The 15,796-nt window shown below is 42.7% G+C and overlaps 2 protein-coding genes across 2 annotated transcripts; both read left to right on the forward strand.

The window, feature by feature from the left end:
• On the forward strand, nt 1-4,072 carry prrg4 (proline rich Gla (G-carboxyglutamic acid) 4 (transmembrane)). Its single transcript, XM_068730593.1, has 7 exons — nt 1-353; nt 487-594; nt 693-856; nt 960-987; nt 1,529-1,667; nt 2,440-2,634; nt 2,782-4,072. Exons 2-7 carry the CDS (start codon nt 501-503, stop codon nt 2,807-2,809), a joined length of 648 nt encoding a protein of 215 aa, XP_068586694.1. The 5' UTR covers nt 1-353; nt 487-500; the 3' UTR covers nt 2,810-4,072.
• Nucleotides 4,073-4,851: 779 nt separating this feature from the next.
• Nucleotides 4,852-15,149, forward strand: qser1 (glutamine and serine rich 1). The gene is made up of 13 exons (XM_068730385.1): nt 4,852-5,204; nt 6,979-7,088; nt 7,546-7,683; nt 8,144-11,461; nt 11,686-11,990; nt 12,085-12,201; nt 12,306-12,439; nt 12,529-12,716; nt 12,847-12,984; nt 13,065-13,162; nt 13,277-13,423; nt 13,614-13,709; nt 13,870-15,149. The coding sequence occupies exons 1-13, from the start codon at nt 5,095-5,097 to the stop codon at nt 14,008-14,010; spliced, it is 5,040 nt and encodes a 1,679-aa protein (XP_068586486.1). The 5' UTR covers nt 4,852-5,094; the 3' UTR covers nt 14,011-15,149.
• The last annotated feature ends 647 nt before the right edge of the window (nt 15,150-15,796 follow it).

Genomic DNA, 15,796 nt, shown 5'->3' on the forward strand with positions numbered 1-15,796 from the left:
TATCCAGGTAAACGTGATCGATTGGTTGAGTCTGCGCAGGTAGTTTAGGAGGTGCTTAGGCCACATCTGTTCGGAGTAAACAAAACCCTTTTTTAATCTAACGGGACTGTCTGGAGTTTTCGGGCACAACTTTTTTTATTTTTTATTATTTGATCTTCAAACTACATGAGCCGTGTTAAAGTTGTTCAAATGAAGTTGCTACTCATCTGTTTGTCACTGTCGCTAAACGTTTCCTGACTAATCTTATCTGCGTCGACGCGCGCACCTACCGCTCCTCTCGGTTTAATTTTGTTGGTGTTGATCTCTGTCCATCATGATGTGACACTTTTCATCATAGGTACAGTAGAATATAGGTAAGCCCATCTGGTGCCGGTTGGTGAAATCAAATTGTACATATAATAGTAGTTTGTAAAGGCTGGATGCGTTGTTAATGGTACTATGCCCTCTGTACTACCAATTCATGCCCCACCCGGTGTCCGCGCGCAGGTGCACGCACGACCATGTTGTTTCATCTGTTCATACTCCTTCAACTCCTGTCTTGTGGAGATCTGGCCTGTATGAGGAGGTTGCTGTCGAAACACGAAGACCAAGAAGGTGAGCGATATTGTAGAAGAATGACAAATGAATCCACTTGACACACTCCGATCTGTCATTTCTGTTAATCATTTCACCTGTTTGGACACGCGTCCTAGTGTTTGTAGATGAAGGGAACGCAAATTCGTTCCTGGGTCGCCATCTGTTGTTCAACCGGTTTGACTTTGAGATTTTCGTTCCTGGAAATCTGGAGAGGGAGTGTTATGAAGAAGACTGCAATTACGAAGAAGCAAGGGAGGTCTTTGAAAACATCCCAGAAACAGTTGAGTGATGCTGTTCAGTGGGCTGCTCACTGAGGATATTTAATCTGCACAAAGAGACAGGCCTTACAGAGTTCACCATACTAATGATACTTTGTTTTGCAGAATACTTTTTGGGAAAAATACTCTGCAGGTAAGAGATGTAAGCCTGATGTATGCTATCAAATATAATGACTAGTTGAGTATGTTGTTAAGGAACACTTGTGCCTTGCCTGTAGCAAGTACACGTATGTCACTAATGCTTTCGAAACCTGTTTCCCCACTTACAAGGCTACAAGGATATTTGTTGTAATTGTACAACATGGTTGTTCAATGAGTTTGTAGTCTCATTTTTCTACATAAGAAAAACAGAAAAAAAATATATCATATGTGGAGGATAAATTGGTACAGTAGCTTTGAAAGTTATTGCTTGGTCTGCAGTCAAATTCCAGTTTTGTGTCGTAAGTTACCTCTTCAACTCTAATTTGTTTTGCATTAGGGATGAATTAATTCTGAGTAGATCTAACCACTGTGTGTCTGCTGCCGTAAAAAAAAGACAAAACTATTCTACACTGCTGCTCTCAAACCAAAAAAATCAATATCGACTGAAAAAGAGGAACCACCCTGTGATATAGCTTTTATCACATAGTACAACTCACGCTGTCCAGTTACTCACTGTGGTCTGTGATCTACAGAAAAGGACAAACGCCACACACGTGTTGATGTGACATCTCTTTTGGTGGGACTGATTGCTGTTGGTGTGGCAATTGTTATCGGTGGCCTTCTGCTTTGGTATTTCTGTCAAGGCAAATGCAAGAACTTCAGCCGTGCAAAGTAAGTGAAAGGGTCTTTATCACTATTAATGGCAGCTACATTGTTCCTGCACACTATCCTCTCAGTATAGCTTGAATACCCACTTTTAGCTACAGTACCTCCAAGGCTATAAACACTAGTACAGCGCTGTTGCACTATAACCCCAGAGTGCTTGAACAATCTGTCAACTTGTACATTTTATCTTAGCACCATATATAATAAAACACGTAATATTTCAGAGTTTGGACATTTTCATATGCAGACAGCTTATATAATTCGATGCTACTCTTGTCCAGTATCTATTGTTCTTACCTGTTCAGGGCTTCAACAGATGTTTTCATTATCTATTAATCTGCTGATTTATTTTCATGATTTATGTTTTTGTTTATAAAATGGAAATAGTGGAACGTGTTACACACACAAATTGTCATAATCAAATTGCTTGTTTTGTCTGACAAAACCCAAAGACACTCAGTTTACTATCATATATGACAAAGAAAAGCATCAAATACTCATATCTGAGAGTGTTTGGTATTTTTGCTTGGAAATTGATTGAAATAATTAATAAATGATCAAAATAGTAAGAAATACAATAATTTTCTATGAATCAAATAATCAAGTAATACATTGATCTATGCCTGTTTGAACAACATGCTTCTTGTCACACCTAGAAATACAATTTGTTGTGCACAGTTGTATAACAAGAATAAAGTCCCACCGTTACCTCGATACTTGATGGCATTAAGTATGGTCACATATGAATGACATATGTATGTCTACACTCCTTTCAAAGCTCCGTCCAGGTGCGACCGAGGAGGAGTAATGCTTCACTAATAATGCGACGGCTAGAGGAGGTGTCCTTACAACCTGTGCTCCCACCTGCACATCCACCCCCTATGGAGGAAATAGACCCAGTGGGGTTGCCTTCTTACGAGCAGGCAATTGCAAAAAGTGGACCGTATGATGCCCCACCTCCTCCCTATCCTGGGTATTTAAATAATGCATTTTTATTTGCAGTTATGTCATAACTCACTTCTTTTTTTCTTTTTTTTTATTGTACGCAATCCATAATGCAGTCACAGAGAGCTCATTCAAATATATCTTTTATAACATCTTCTCTTATTTTTGGTTTTAGCTCACGACCTGGGAGTATTCGGCGGTAGTATCTCCAGGACAACACATCCGTATGTCTGTCAACATTAAGCAGACAATTGATAACTAACATTTACACTCTTCTACACTGCTCAGCATTATATACCTTTTTTTTTCATCATCACAATATTTAAAAAAAAACTTCTTGTGCCTTATGTTGATTGCTCTGATTATCTTTTTCCACTCATACATTTCTAATCTTTCTGGCTTGTTGGGGTACCTTTTCCTAAGCAGTATAATCCCCCTTCTTAACGCGCTTGTGCCAAACATAGTAGTTGGTTGTCTCTACTAACTATTTTCCCGGGTTTAATTATGCCTTATAATATTACCATACACCTGTGCTGAATAAGCTTTATAATACAATTTAACCAGTTTGCTGCATTCTTGTCTAAATGTAAATGAAGAATCAATAATGAATTGGACATGAGGGATTTAAATTGCTGGAGTACTAAGGCTTTTAAGGAGCAGTTGCTTTAGACACAGCATGCATAGACTGGCTGAGAGAAAGACTATGATTATGTTTCATTACATGATAAGTATTAATTGCAAATGAAGAGAAACAGGCTGATCTGTATAGTCATACAGCTTCCGGTCTCCAGAAGGAAAAATAGTAATACCAAAACTGATTTCAATGGCATGATCGTATTATATATAATATTGCCATACAGAAAATGCTTTTAAGGAAAATACAAGTGTTTTTATTTCACTGGTCTACAAACTTGCTTTGTAAAAATTCACTTTGTACTTTAAGCTTAGCATCATCATCTTGTATTCTTTTCTTTTTTTTTTAATTGTTGCTGTTTTATATAAACTCCTTTTATGTCCGGAAATGTATGTCTGATTCAACTGATGAGAATGCTCATATATGTGAAATCATGTTTAATTTCTATAAATAAATTGTGGTTGATTATTAAATGTACCATAAATAGTTGGAGGTGAAAGCTCTTTAAAAGCAGTTTTAATTTTTTTTTACATTTATATGGAACAACATTTAACAATTTTACAAGATAATCATAAATGTGAGGAAAAAGACAGCTGAAACATATCTCAACAGTTGGGATGTACAAGCTGTATAGTATTGTACAAGCCTGTTGGAGGCTGGTGTTTCTTTACCTTCAGATGATGCAGTTATTCTGTTCCTCTAAATAGCAAAGTTCTATCATGACATGAGAATTAATGTAAGGGTAGCCTTGTTGAAGCTGATCTGTACCATAACTACTTGAAATGAAAATCTTTTATAGATATCTTTTTAAATAAAATTGATATTTTAATTATTTTTGTCTCATCTTTCAACTGTGTGTGAGGTTGTCTACATGTATGCAAGATGGTTCTATGGTGTACCCATTTGTATTTATTTATTTTGTGTGCATATGATCAGAATTTATAGAAACGCATATCGTCAATGTACTGTTTGATGTCCTTTGAGAATGCCAAGAAGTTGGGCTTTTACTTGTTCTTGTATTTTTGTGAAATTCAGCAAATAAAATAATTAGGATCATGCCGCTCAGAACTCAAAGATATGGTTTCTTTAAGAATGCAAAATGGTACATGTTCCAAAATAACGGAAATAAAAATTGTTATCAATAAGATGGATAAATACTTTATTCATCCCGCAAGAGGAAATTTGTTTGTTACAGCAGCAACAAAATATACCTAAGCAATAAAGTAACAAGGCGGCTGATAAAAGTTATCCAAAAAGTTATGTCTCACAGAGGGGAGTTGCAACAAAATTAACACTTATTTTATAGCTTCCAAACAGGCTCCAATGAAATCCAAAAAAGGAGTTTTATGTTGTGTATTTGCCTGAATTTATTATCATTTAATTCGAGTTATCTGGGGATATTTCACTATAATGTCAAACTAATCGCTTCATATGTGGATTTGGGGTTTCTATGACAATGTAGAAACAACTTTTGGTATCTCAAATGATCTCAAAGAAAGACTTAGAGCTGACCTTTGAGGTGGAGGTAAGGGAAAAAGGGGAAACTACAAAACTTCCATCCAAAGTCTGCGGTGCATCCTGGGAAATTAACTAACATTGGTACGTTGAAACCATGCAAGGCTTACACGGCTCCCCATGACGGGAGACCAACAAAACATATCGAAATCACCCAGAAGGCTAACCGGTACACTCTTATCCAGGATACCTCACGACTTCACGGCGGCTTTGCGGACTGTGCCGCGCTCTGACGGGACTGCCTGGTCCTGGTCGCTCGGTGGGGTTGGATCCCGGAGCTGCTACGATGCGTGTCCGCTGCTCCACGAAGCTCCGTCGGGGAAGTGAATCTTTCACCGGATGATGGACAGGAACTACCCGACCTCCAGCTTTGCGGACCCGCTGGCTCCACCAGCACAGACCGTAGCTTCTTGGGCCTATGACCGCAACACGGCTAGTGTCAAGCCAAGGTAAAGAGATGAAGGAGAGGGCACCTTCCTGAAGGAAATGTCGGTGATGGAGGGCCTAGCTTTGCTGTTGGAGAAAAGTGCAAAGGTCCTTGTTGTTATCGGGAAACAGTGGAGGAATTGGAGAAATGTCAGAATTTGCTCGGAGTTGTAGAAGCTTTGACTTGTCAGTGGCTCATTTGCCGTGTGTGTTACAGTCACGCACCTTGCTAGTTTTCGCTAGCACACCGTCTCCCCAGCATGGCCATAAACAGAGTTTGCACTGACTAGAGAAGGGAGTAGCTTTATATGTGTAATAAACTGACCTGCTAGGCAGCTTAAATGAGCATTTAACGGTCTGTTTTCTTGACCCACAGGTGCTCGTCAAAGCCAAAACAAGATAGGTAACTAGCTACCGATGCTAGTCATGTCAGTTATGCCACCTCAGATTAGTGGTACATAGCTAACGTTATTGGTGTTGTTACCAAAGCGCTAAGAGGCGACGTGTCCACGTCTATATGTGTCACTGTTTTTTGTTACTAGTTAGAGGTCCATTGATATATTTTACATTATTTTAACTTGCTTTATATTTAGTAAAATAGACAGAGTGAGTGTGACCAAAGTTTTAGAGCGCTAACTTAGTCGAACTCGAGACTGTTGTATTATGATCTTCTCCATCTTGTAATTATAACAAATCACACTTAATGACAAAATTGTATCCGCTACATATTAGTCAGATTGGGCTCACAAGCAGCACAAAAAGTTAGATGTATTAATTATAATACATCTAACCCTCCCCAAAGCATATAGCATATAGAGAAGGGCCAGAGCAGTTTAAGTTAGATGATGCACTGAATTAGCCTACTGATGATTTAATAGATTTGTTGAATGAGGAATAGATTGTTATGCTCCACTCACAGGTACAGATGAGTTATCAGGAAGCAATTGTGTTTTATTTTATAAGGTACACTTGCAAAAGCAAATTCAATTCAATCGACAGCTAACCCATACATTTCACCTTTTACAAAGATAATAAGTTGATGTTTATTGGAGTTTTAGTTTGCAGCGGTGTTGTCCTGGACTGCATTATATTGAGAAGTGTTTCAAATTCTTCACCCTTTACAAACATGACGGGGGGGATATTCAAAACACATTTCAGTATAATGCAGTCCAGCACAACACGATCACTAAAGATGACCTCAGTAAGAAACACACTGTTTTGATTTCCACCCCTCTGACCGTGTCAACCAAAACTGAACATTATAATCTTCAGAAATGTGGAATATGTGGCGGATCTGTTTTATTGGATTGCATTAGCGGGGCATGGCTATATCTTACTTTATAGTTAAATAGCAAAGAAGAGTTGCATAACAGAAGATGCCAGTGATGGCTGATGAATCCCTTTCAGCTCTGTGTTCTTCCACAGATGATTACCTTCTGGCAAAAAGGAAACACTTCTGATTAGGCTGGCTGCAAATGATTTCCCCTTGATTTTATATCTGTTTCCTTTGATTTGTGGATGTCTTAATGTGTGCAATGTTTTGTATGAATAACTTGCCTTTTATGACTGACTACTTTCTGTGAAAGACAAATACTAGTGTGTATTCAGCCCATTTTATAAAGCATGTTTTGTAGAGCTGTCATTGACAAACACCCTATAGAAAATACACTCAGTAGACAGCCAAGACGTTACAGAATGAGTACTTGAAAATAAACATGCTGTGTGTCAAGGAGTCAAGGATTCACTGCAGCTTGTGAAGATGAGCGCTTTCATGTACGTGTTTGTGTGTCGATACAGTCCCAGCTATGGTGCAGCACACCTGGATGCAGAGCTCCTCCAGCGGCAAAGCTACACTAACATCCACCAGCTCCCCACCTACACTACATCGCACCTTCCTGCGATAGCAGGTGAGTTATGAATGCTATGCACGTGGTTTTTAAAGGGCCAGTTCACCCAAATTACAATGAAGTTAATCTGTCACCTTTACCCCTAGTGGCATCTAGTCATGCAGATATTTTTGCTTTATATGTTTCGGTTCGAGCTATCACATTGTGATGCATGTGCCACCAATCAGAATGGTGACTGTAAAGGACGTTTCCTTTGTGGTACTCAAAACCCTGAAAAACGTAATTTTAAAAACTCAACAGTGAGACAGTTTTTAGTTGGGGTAATTAATTATTGGCTTGGCCGATTTATCTGGTACATTTTATAGATACCACTAGAGGCAAGTGAGAGATGGGTTTATTTTTTTGCAATGTTGGTGAAGTAATCTGTTTATGGCTCTTATTTACTTGGCACATAGGATTGTGATTACTTTGTTGTCCATTTCTGTGGTTATGTTTCTTTTCCTTTTTTTACCTTCAGGAACACTTGACTCGAGCAGTAATTCTTCTGAGACCTCAATCATGAGCTTCCTGTCAGCCATGGAATCTAGAAGCCTTCAGGCTGGTCCTGTTAGTGCCTCACTGCTTCCTCCTTTTAGACCCCCATCATGGCCTGCCGGTGAGAACACGTCCACTAACGTTTTTACTATGCATGTAGGCTTCGTATCTTTTTTAACATCATCTGGAAAAGGTACTGATTTTAAATGTGCCACAGAGTAGTAAATTCATAAGGTATTTTTTTGAGAAAGCTAAGTTTATGTATGATGTGTAATTGTGAGAAACATTTACTGATACAGCTTATCCAGGAGTCTAATAATCTACAATCATAAGCCCAGAATACTATTGTGTACTAGACCAGATCATTTTACATTACCCCTAATATTATATATATATATATATATATATATATATATATATATATATATATATATATATATAGTAGAGATTCAAATAACAACAAAAGTTACCTATTTCCACATTTTGGTTTATCACAAGTTTTATCTAATGTGAACATAGGTTTAATTTATCCCTTCATGTTGCCGGTCCGGTCCTTATTTTGTCTATTTTGTCCAATGCAGGTACCAACTCCACCACAGAGCTGTATTTGACTGGTGCCCTGCCTTCGACTGCCACTTTCCCCTCTCCTGCTGCTCTGTCGTCCTATCAGCACGCTGGTGCCTACCCTTCCCGGAGTTATGCCACCAACCCATCCTTGACTCTCCAGGATCCTGCCTTCAGCACATCCACCAATGGCCTGTTCTCCCACCATGACCCGCTCATCCATCTCAAATCGGGCCAGACTGTGCTTCCCACGGCGCTGGCCTTCAATCATCTCTCCACCCCGGCTTTGGGTTCTTCTCTGCCTGTCCAGTCGTCGACCTACCGATCCGCTCAGGAGTCAGCCCCCCACCTCCTACAGCCCCAGTTCAGCCTGCTCCCCTCTGCCCTGCCCGCTCCTCACGGTGCCCAACAACCCTACGGGGCTGCGGTGTTCTCCGGTTCTATTGAAAGAGCTCTTCAGCGTGAATGTAGTGTGATCAAACACCACCAGAGGCCTTCCAGCAGCCACGCGGCCTCCGAGCAATTGCCCAACTCAGAGCACCCCTTACAAGGGTATTTTGGCTCTGGCAGTGAAGCGGACGTGTCCTACCAGCAGGACCCGTCCCGTCAGACCCCTGTGTCCTGCAGCCCTTCCACAGGAACCGATTCCACCCAAGGGGTAAATCGGGCGCCACAACCCAAAACAGATTCAGTAACTCAAGCTTATTCGTCCACTTCTGTGCCGAAGGCTAAAGACTGCTCTTCCAAGCTAGCCCAACACCCTATTGGTGATGAGGAGAGTCACGAGCACTCTCAGAAGCTGACTGGAGGGTCTCCTGACCGCTACTCCTCCCCAGGACAGAAGCAGAACTCGGTGATTGCCAATCAGCAGTCAGTCCAGCTATCCAGCCTAATGTCCAGTAGTCTGTCTCAAACCTATATCACCCCGCAAGCCCAGTCACAGCCCTCCCACTCCACCGCGGACAAACACTCTCCCCTTTACAAGACTCTGCCTTCCCTCTCCAGCCAGTCTGACAACGTGGCATCTGTTAGTCAGACTCTTGTTTACTCCTCCAGTCCCAGGATGAGCCATGAGCAGGAGATCCAGTATGGAGGCCAGGTACAGGGCTTGTGTCAGGGGAACCTCTCTGAGAGCTACCCCACATCCCACTCTCAGGGTGCCCCAAATGTGATTTTTACATCTCAGTCACAGGGGCAAGTTTCGGTGACTCAGAGCTATGCCACAGGACAATCCCTTAACCTCAACTCCTCTTACCCACCGACATGTGTGCGGAGTCTGCCCACATCAAATTCTTCACAGGACTACACCCTCATGCAAGCGTCAGTGGGAGGTAAAACACATGACGCACTGTCCCAGCAGCAGACACAGACCCATAAATATGTTTTGTCTACACCGTTGCCTACCTACTCTTCGACTGCTCAAGCCTTACAAAATAACATCAGATCCTCAATACAGGACATAAAGCCAACATATGGGAAACAGAAACTTGTAGAGCTTCCTCTCCAGGACATGGATGCTCTCCAGCAGGCATCAATGGAAGCTTCTGCTGCAGCTAGTAATATGTCTGCTCACAACAATGTCATCTATGTGGTTTCAAAAATGGACGATCATCACAAAACACAAAGCGTTATCCGAAGTTATTCACGGTCCGATGACCAGCTCATGGGACTAGTTCATACGAGCACAGCACAGATAAAGGATGAAAGGATGGGTTCTCTGAGCCAACAGCACATTCATCTAAGCAGTGCCAATGGTCAGGAAACTGCCAGCACAAAAACTACAAACTCCAGTATTATATCGTCACATGTGCCACTTAGCTCAGAGCAGCTAAAGCAGCACCCTCTCCATCTCAAATCTCCTGAGCCACATCAACAAAACCCCCAGACTCACGCTCAGTCACAGACCCCAGCAGCCCACACCCAATTCATCACTGTCCCCAGCACGCTTCTCGAACCTAATCAGATGATTCTACTTCAGCAGCCCCTTGTCCACCACAGTCCAAACACTTCAAAGGTGGTATCCGTGCAAGGTATCCAACCGACCCAAGATCTGGGGCCCGTTCATGTCCAGTATCTTCAGATGGGCCGAGAGCTGCTGGGCCCCGGTGTGACTGAAACCCAGAGACAGCAGGGCACAGTAGTGTCCGAACAGAGCTCAGGATGCCCCGATTCCTCTAAACACCACTACAGCCAGACGGCAAACCAGCAACCAAACGATGGCAAGAACCACTTTGCTCTCAACTCCATTTGCTTCCCTGACTCGATGCTGCTTGCAGATGACCGAAATATCTTGTCAAATGTCGATGACATCCTGGCTGCCACGGTGGCGGCCTGCGGCGTCACACCGCAAGACTTCGTCAAAGCTACGTCCTCTGCTGAGGCTGAAATGGCAGCGATGGCTAGCCCCGTTGATTCCAAAGGCCACTTCCAGACTGTGGATATAAGGCACATGTCGCCTAGTTTCTCTTCAGCACAACAGGCAATCATGGCCAACACTAGCTCCCACAACGTGACCATGACACTAAATGAAGTCCAGATGGCCACAAACTGCCATGGTCAGCCCGTGCACCACAGCAGCTCTGAGCTTGACGCAAACGGAGATGGAGGAAGCTCTGAGAACGATTATCACTTAGCCGCTCAGGTGTACGACCCCCCAGGTCTCCAGAGCAGAGTCAAAGGGAATGCAAAGTGTATTAAAACGGAGGACGGCCTCATGGAATGCCAAGGCGGTGAAGACTTTCCCAAAAAGAAGGCTCGCCCTAAATCCTTGACCAAACACGGTGGTCCCGAGGAGGATAGCGGACAGGCCAGACTGGCCAAGCGCAGCGGGCAGGCAAAGCGGCAAAACTCCAGAGGTAGTGACGTCGGCTCGCCGTCTGCCTCACACGGTGTTTACGATGGTTGTCCACAGCAGGAGAGAATCAGACAAAAGATCAGAGAAGTTGAAGAGAAACAGCCAGAGGTCAAAACTGGCTTCATTGGCTCCTTCCTCGACTTCATCAAATCTGGCCCCAAACATCAATACTCCCCAAGTCCTACACGGACTATTAGTCGCCCGAGAAAGCCCTGCACCACCTCCAAGCCACCGCCGTGTACTTTGCCTTCTTTGCCTCCCAAACTGCACACTCTGCCCGGGCCTTTGATTCCCCTGGAGAGCCACGGAGTGAGCACCCAACAGAAGCGTCTGGAGGAAGATTTGCAAAAGAACTTGGAGACACTGCCATCTTTCAGCTCCGATGAGGAGGAGAACACTGGGAAGAACCAGGCCCTGAGGAACAGCATCAGCTCAGCGCTTTCAGCTCTGGATGAGTCTTCAGATCGGAAGCCCAGGACAGGTAATATCACCCTGCTGGCTTTTTTTTTTACTTTCTCATACTGTTTATGAGATGTAAGTAATACCCTTACTTGTTAGTTCTTTCAGTAATATGATGTGATGTGTAACCATTGTCTCTGTTTTTTCTCTTTATGAATGTTGTCTAAAATGTCTTTATTTATTGTAGAAATGAGGAGACGTCATTTCCATGTTTCATTCTGAAAAAATTCTGTTCTCCTTCTCCAGATAACCAGATCCCCAGTTTGATGATGAAGACGGACCACGTTCCCAGCATGTCCCACACTGTCACCGAGACCTGTTTGTCCCGGGTCACCACGCCTACACAGACGACAAACGCCATCTCATCTGGGACTGTCTTTGTGGCCAAAGAGGAGTCTAAAGAGACCCCAGCAGGCCTGCTGGCTGTGCAGTTGACGAATGTGGCCATTGAGGGACTGACTGACGAGGAGCTGTCGGACAGCGGAGGGGAGGGGATGTACAGGGAGAGAGACGAGTTTGTCGTAAGGAATGAAGATATTGACAACTTGAAGGTACACTTCTATCATATCAGATCTTGTGTACAGTCGTAGTTGAGCATTTGTTGTGTCATTTTCTATTACGGTAACTTTTACTACATGTGTCCAGGTGACAATGCGAGCAGGCAATGAGCCACCAGCCATCTGGAAGGTCCAGAAGGCTCTGCTGCAGAAATTTGTGCCTGAGTTGAGAGATGGAAAGAGAGTCTTCTCAGCCACCAACAGTGTAAGTAAAAGCAGACACGCCAATACTCAATGTATGAGTATTCAATCATTCAAATAGTTTTTCTTTAGTCTGCAACAGGTAACATGTTGTTTTCCTTTGTGTAGTATCTTGGATACTTTGGTGATGCCAAGACCATGTACCAGAGGGTATACGTGAAGTTCCTGGACACCGTAAATAAAAGGGAGTATGTACGTGTTTGTAGTCGGAAGCCCCGCTGCAAGCCTATGAACTCGCTAAGGTACACTAAGAGTACTTGATGATGTAATTCCTTTTATTGTTTTAAAGATGGCTCTTCAGTGGTGTACCTTTCTTTGTTCTGCCACCCAGGGGTGTTCAGGTGAAGACTTTGCTGGGCTTGACGGTTGACCCCTCCTCAGTCTCCCAAAGCCAGAAGCCTCGACCCAAACAACTCAAGCCCAGGACAGAGCCCCCACCTAAGAAGAGGAGGAAGTGGAAGGAGGAGTTTTCACCTACTGCCTCGGGATCCTCTGCGGAAGAGGGGGGTGAAGACGATGGTGAGGAAGCCTTTTGACTTTTTTCATTCAATCTGACTTGGCTATAAGTTGATGTGATTGTAGTCTAAATATCTTCCCGCTCTCTCACTGCCTCTTCATGATCTTTCATCTCTCCCACACACACTCTTAGACTTAAACCCTCCAGTACCGTTTGCTTCACGGTTACTCAACACGCGGACCATGAAGGAGACATTTAGGAGCTTTGTGGAACTGCTCATCAGCATTGTCTTAGACGAAGATGTAATGACAGCACTTGAGAGGGCAAACGGTGAGTGAATTGACCTTTGACTTAAAAAAAAAAAAGTGAAAAGTAGTAGACTTAAGGTTTGTTAACTTGTACTGTTTCAGATGAGTTTCTGCTGCCACAGATGAAAAGAGTGGACGGGATGATCACCGACAACAGGAAACGTCTGCTTCACAAACTGCACATAGGGCAGGTCCTAAAGGTGGGTATGATTTTTGTTTGTAAGACAACCTTACAAACAAAACCTCAATCTGTTTTGATGACAAGGAGAAAAAGCAAAGGTAACCCATGTACCTCCCCTGTTGTGTGTCTTCAGACGGCTCTAGACAGCTTCCCAGAGATCTCCGTTGTGACTGAACTGAAGAAGGATGGGGAAACTCCGGCCTTTAAGGTGCGTCTCAGTGGGAAGGCCTACAACAAGAAAACCATGAAGTCCTACAAGATGCCTAACAAAGTGCCTCAGGTAAGACAAGAACATATTTTGGTAAAATTCACTGTGCTCTCAATGTCTGTCCAGTAGAGAGCACCATTTAGTCTTTCTCACTCCTTTGTTCTGTTGAGCACTGCAGCCACTGTTCCCTTCCCTGTCTTTATATCCCTGATAAGACTTGTATCAGATGTCTTTGAAACACATCTGCTTTGTCCCTTTCTAGGAGTATACAGTGGACCAGCAGAAAACTCAGTGGTTCTCTCTGTACCACTCTTTGCAGCATTACAAGTACCATACTTACCTTATGTGTAAGGACGAGGTGAGACATTGTTTACGCGAGTATGTCTGCTGTTGAATTAGCATTTTACCTTCTGACGAGTCATATTTTGTGGGTTTGATTTCAGACGCTAATTATTCATGTGAAGCTTTACTGTGCTCTTTTAGAAATGTTTCTTTCTGTTTGTGCGTCTGCCCTCCAGATTGCATCTATGCGGGTGCAGACAGTGGACCTGGGGCAGGAGGAGGCGATACAGAGGTGTCTGCAGAACGGAGCTTGGGTAGAGGGGCTCTTCGATCGCTTCGGAGAGCTAATCAGTCAAGTGCAGCAGGCCTGCCGGTGATCCAGTCTCGACCGGCTCGGTTTAAAATAAATAAATAAATCAAACGCACCGTAAAACAACAAAGTCCAACACTTAAAAACATGAGGAGGCCTCCAGCTCAACATGGCAACAGAGAAGGATGGAGTGAGTCTCTCCTTCCAGCCACAGAGAGATCTGAATCAGGGACCTGTCAGCTGACTTGCCTGAAAGACGTTTTGGGGCCCGTGGCCTAAAGGTGGCAGCAGTTGAACAGCGAGACGGTAAAGTTAAGAGTCTGCATCACTGCGTCTCAGCAGAAAGCAGCAAGTCGATCAACAGAGGACAAGGACTTTGGTTTTGAGAGCATTTTTTTGGATGTCTTCCACATAATGCTTCTCCTAGTCTTCGTAAGTTTTTGTAGTTACAAGCCCCCTTTTTATGGGCCTTTTCATAAAAAAAAAATTGTTTTTCAATCTTTTTTTTTTTTAGTTAAATGACAGATTATAACCAGTGTGTATGCAGATCTATCTGCATAGGACGTAGAGCACAGCAAATAAAAATGCAGAAAGTTGATTGTCGACAGTTATAACAAGCCTTTGTCAATCCTTTGATGTGTAGGCTCACATACTGAGAAATTGATTTATTGTAAAAACGAAAAAAATGAAAAAAATCTATATATTATGTATAACCGTAGTTATATATTGTTTGTAAAACATCCCTTTTTGAATGGAGTGCCAACTTATATATAATGTACATTTTGTATAAAGGAACGGAGGTGGGAACTGCAGCGATGAATTCAGTAACTATATACTGTATCTATATTGTGGTTTAACTTTTGTGCTTCAAACACCCGTTTGCTTACCAGATGCAAGTCAGTGCAGTTCCAGTGCTGCTTTTTATGAATTTTGTTAATCAAATATTATGACCTTGACTTACCTAAAGGTAAAATGAAATAAATAAGTTGTCTTTATACTCCTTTACAGATTTAGCCCACATTTATGGCAAATAGATATATATTTTTCACATAAGTAAATATTGTTCTAAGACACTTTTTCATTGTTTTTTTCACAGTTTTCCAAAAGAAATTGACTCTTTATATGTCATTTATCAATTTTACGCTATCAAAAACAATCTTGTTGTTTACAGATGCAGTTTGTAAATAAAGTGCGGCATGTATTAGATGTTTGCTTCGATGTGTTTTGTCTGAGAGGGTTAACATCTTCCAAATGATCTGAGGCTCGCGTGTGACACACCAGATTTTGAAAAGTCTTCCCTCTGGGTTTTTTTTTTGGTTTTTTTCATGATCTCATAACATTTGAAGCTCTTGGTACATTACATTAGCTCCATGACACAGGATCTGATGTAGGTGAGCGTGAGATTATCATCTTTCATCCTTTTGCTACTGGTTTCAGCCATGCACTCAAAGAGAGCGTGTCCTCAGCTCAGAGAGGTCCCTTAGTGTTAAACAACACCTGCTAGTTGGAGTGGGTGTGGCGTTTGTATTGGCTCATATTCTTTAGCGGGGAGGATATGATTGCGATGCTCGCCCACCATGCTCTCATAACCAAACTATTCACTGTGACTTTGTGTCGTCTGAGAGCCTGTTGAATAAAATATGATTGTCGAGCCACAATGCAAAAATTGACTGGCAACCCCCAAACAACAAACGTGTCTCTGTGCTGCAGAGCGACGGCTCTGTGAGGAAGGCCACTGTCCTCTGTCCTTTAGGGCTGCGGAGGAAGGCCAGTCCAGCAAGCGTTTGAGATTCCGGCACGGCCACAACTGGTGGAGACAGATACTGAATGTCTGCTCTCCAGATGAAAAGCAT

The sequence above is a fragment of the Cebidichthys violaceus genome, unplaced genomic scaffold (assembly GCF_023349555.1).
Source record: "Cebidichthys violaceus isolate CVI_PGR_0920_01 unplaced genomic scaffold, fCebVio1.0.p SCAF_5, whole genome shotgun sequence".
Taxonomy (NCBI): domain Eukaryota; kingdom Metazoa; phylum Chordata; class Actinopteri; order Perciformes; family Stichaeidae; genus Cebidichthys; species Cebidichthys violaceus.

Bases quoted from the DNA above. Each gene is read 5' to 3' on its own strand.
- qser1 (XM_068730385.1), top strand. From the start codon at position 5,095: ATGATGGACAGGAACTACCCGACCTCCAGCTTTGCGGACCCGCTGGCT. The intron at 7,089-7,545 runs GTGAGTTATGAA...TTTTACCTTCAG, and splicing joins GCACCTTCCTGCGATAGCAG to GAACACTTGACTCGAGCAGT. The intron at 13,163-13,276 runs GTGGGTATGATT...GTGTGTCTTCAG, and splicing joins ACATAGGGCAGGTCCTAAAG to ACGGCTCTAGACAGCTTCCC.
- prrg4 (XM_068730593.1), top strand. From the start codon at position 501: ATGTTGTTTCATCTGTTCATACTCCTTCAACTCCTGTCTTGTGGAGAT. The intron at 857-959 runs GTTGAGTGATGC...TTTGTTTTGCAG, and splicing joins TTGAAAACATCCCAGAAACA to AATACTTTTTGGGAAAAATA. The intron at 2,635-2,781 runs GTATTTAAATAA...TTTTGGTTTTAG, and splicing joins CCACCTCCTCCCTATCCTGG to CTCACGACCTGGGAGTATTC.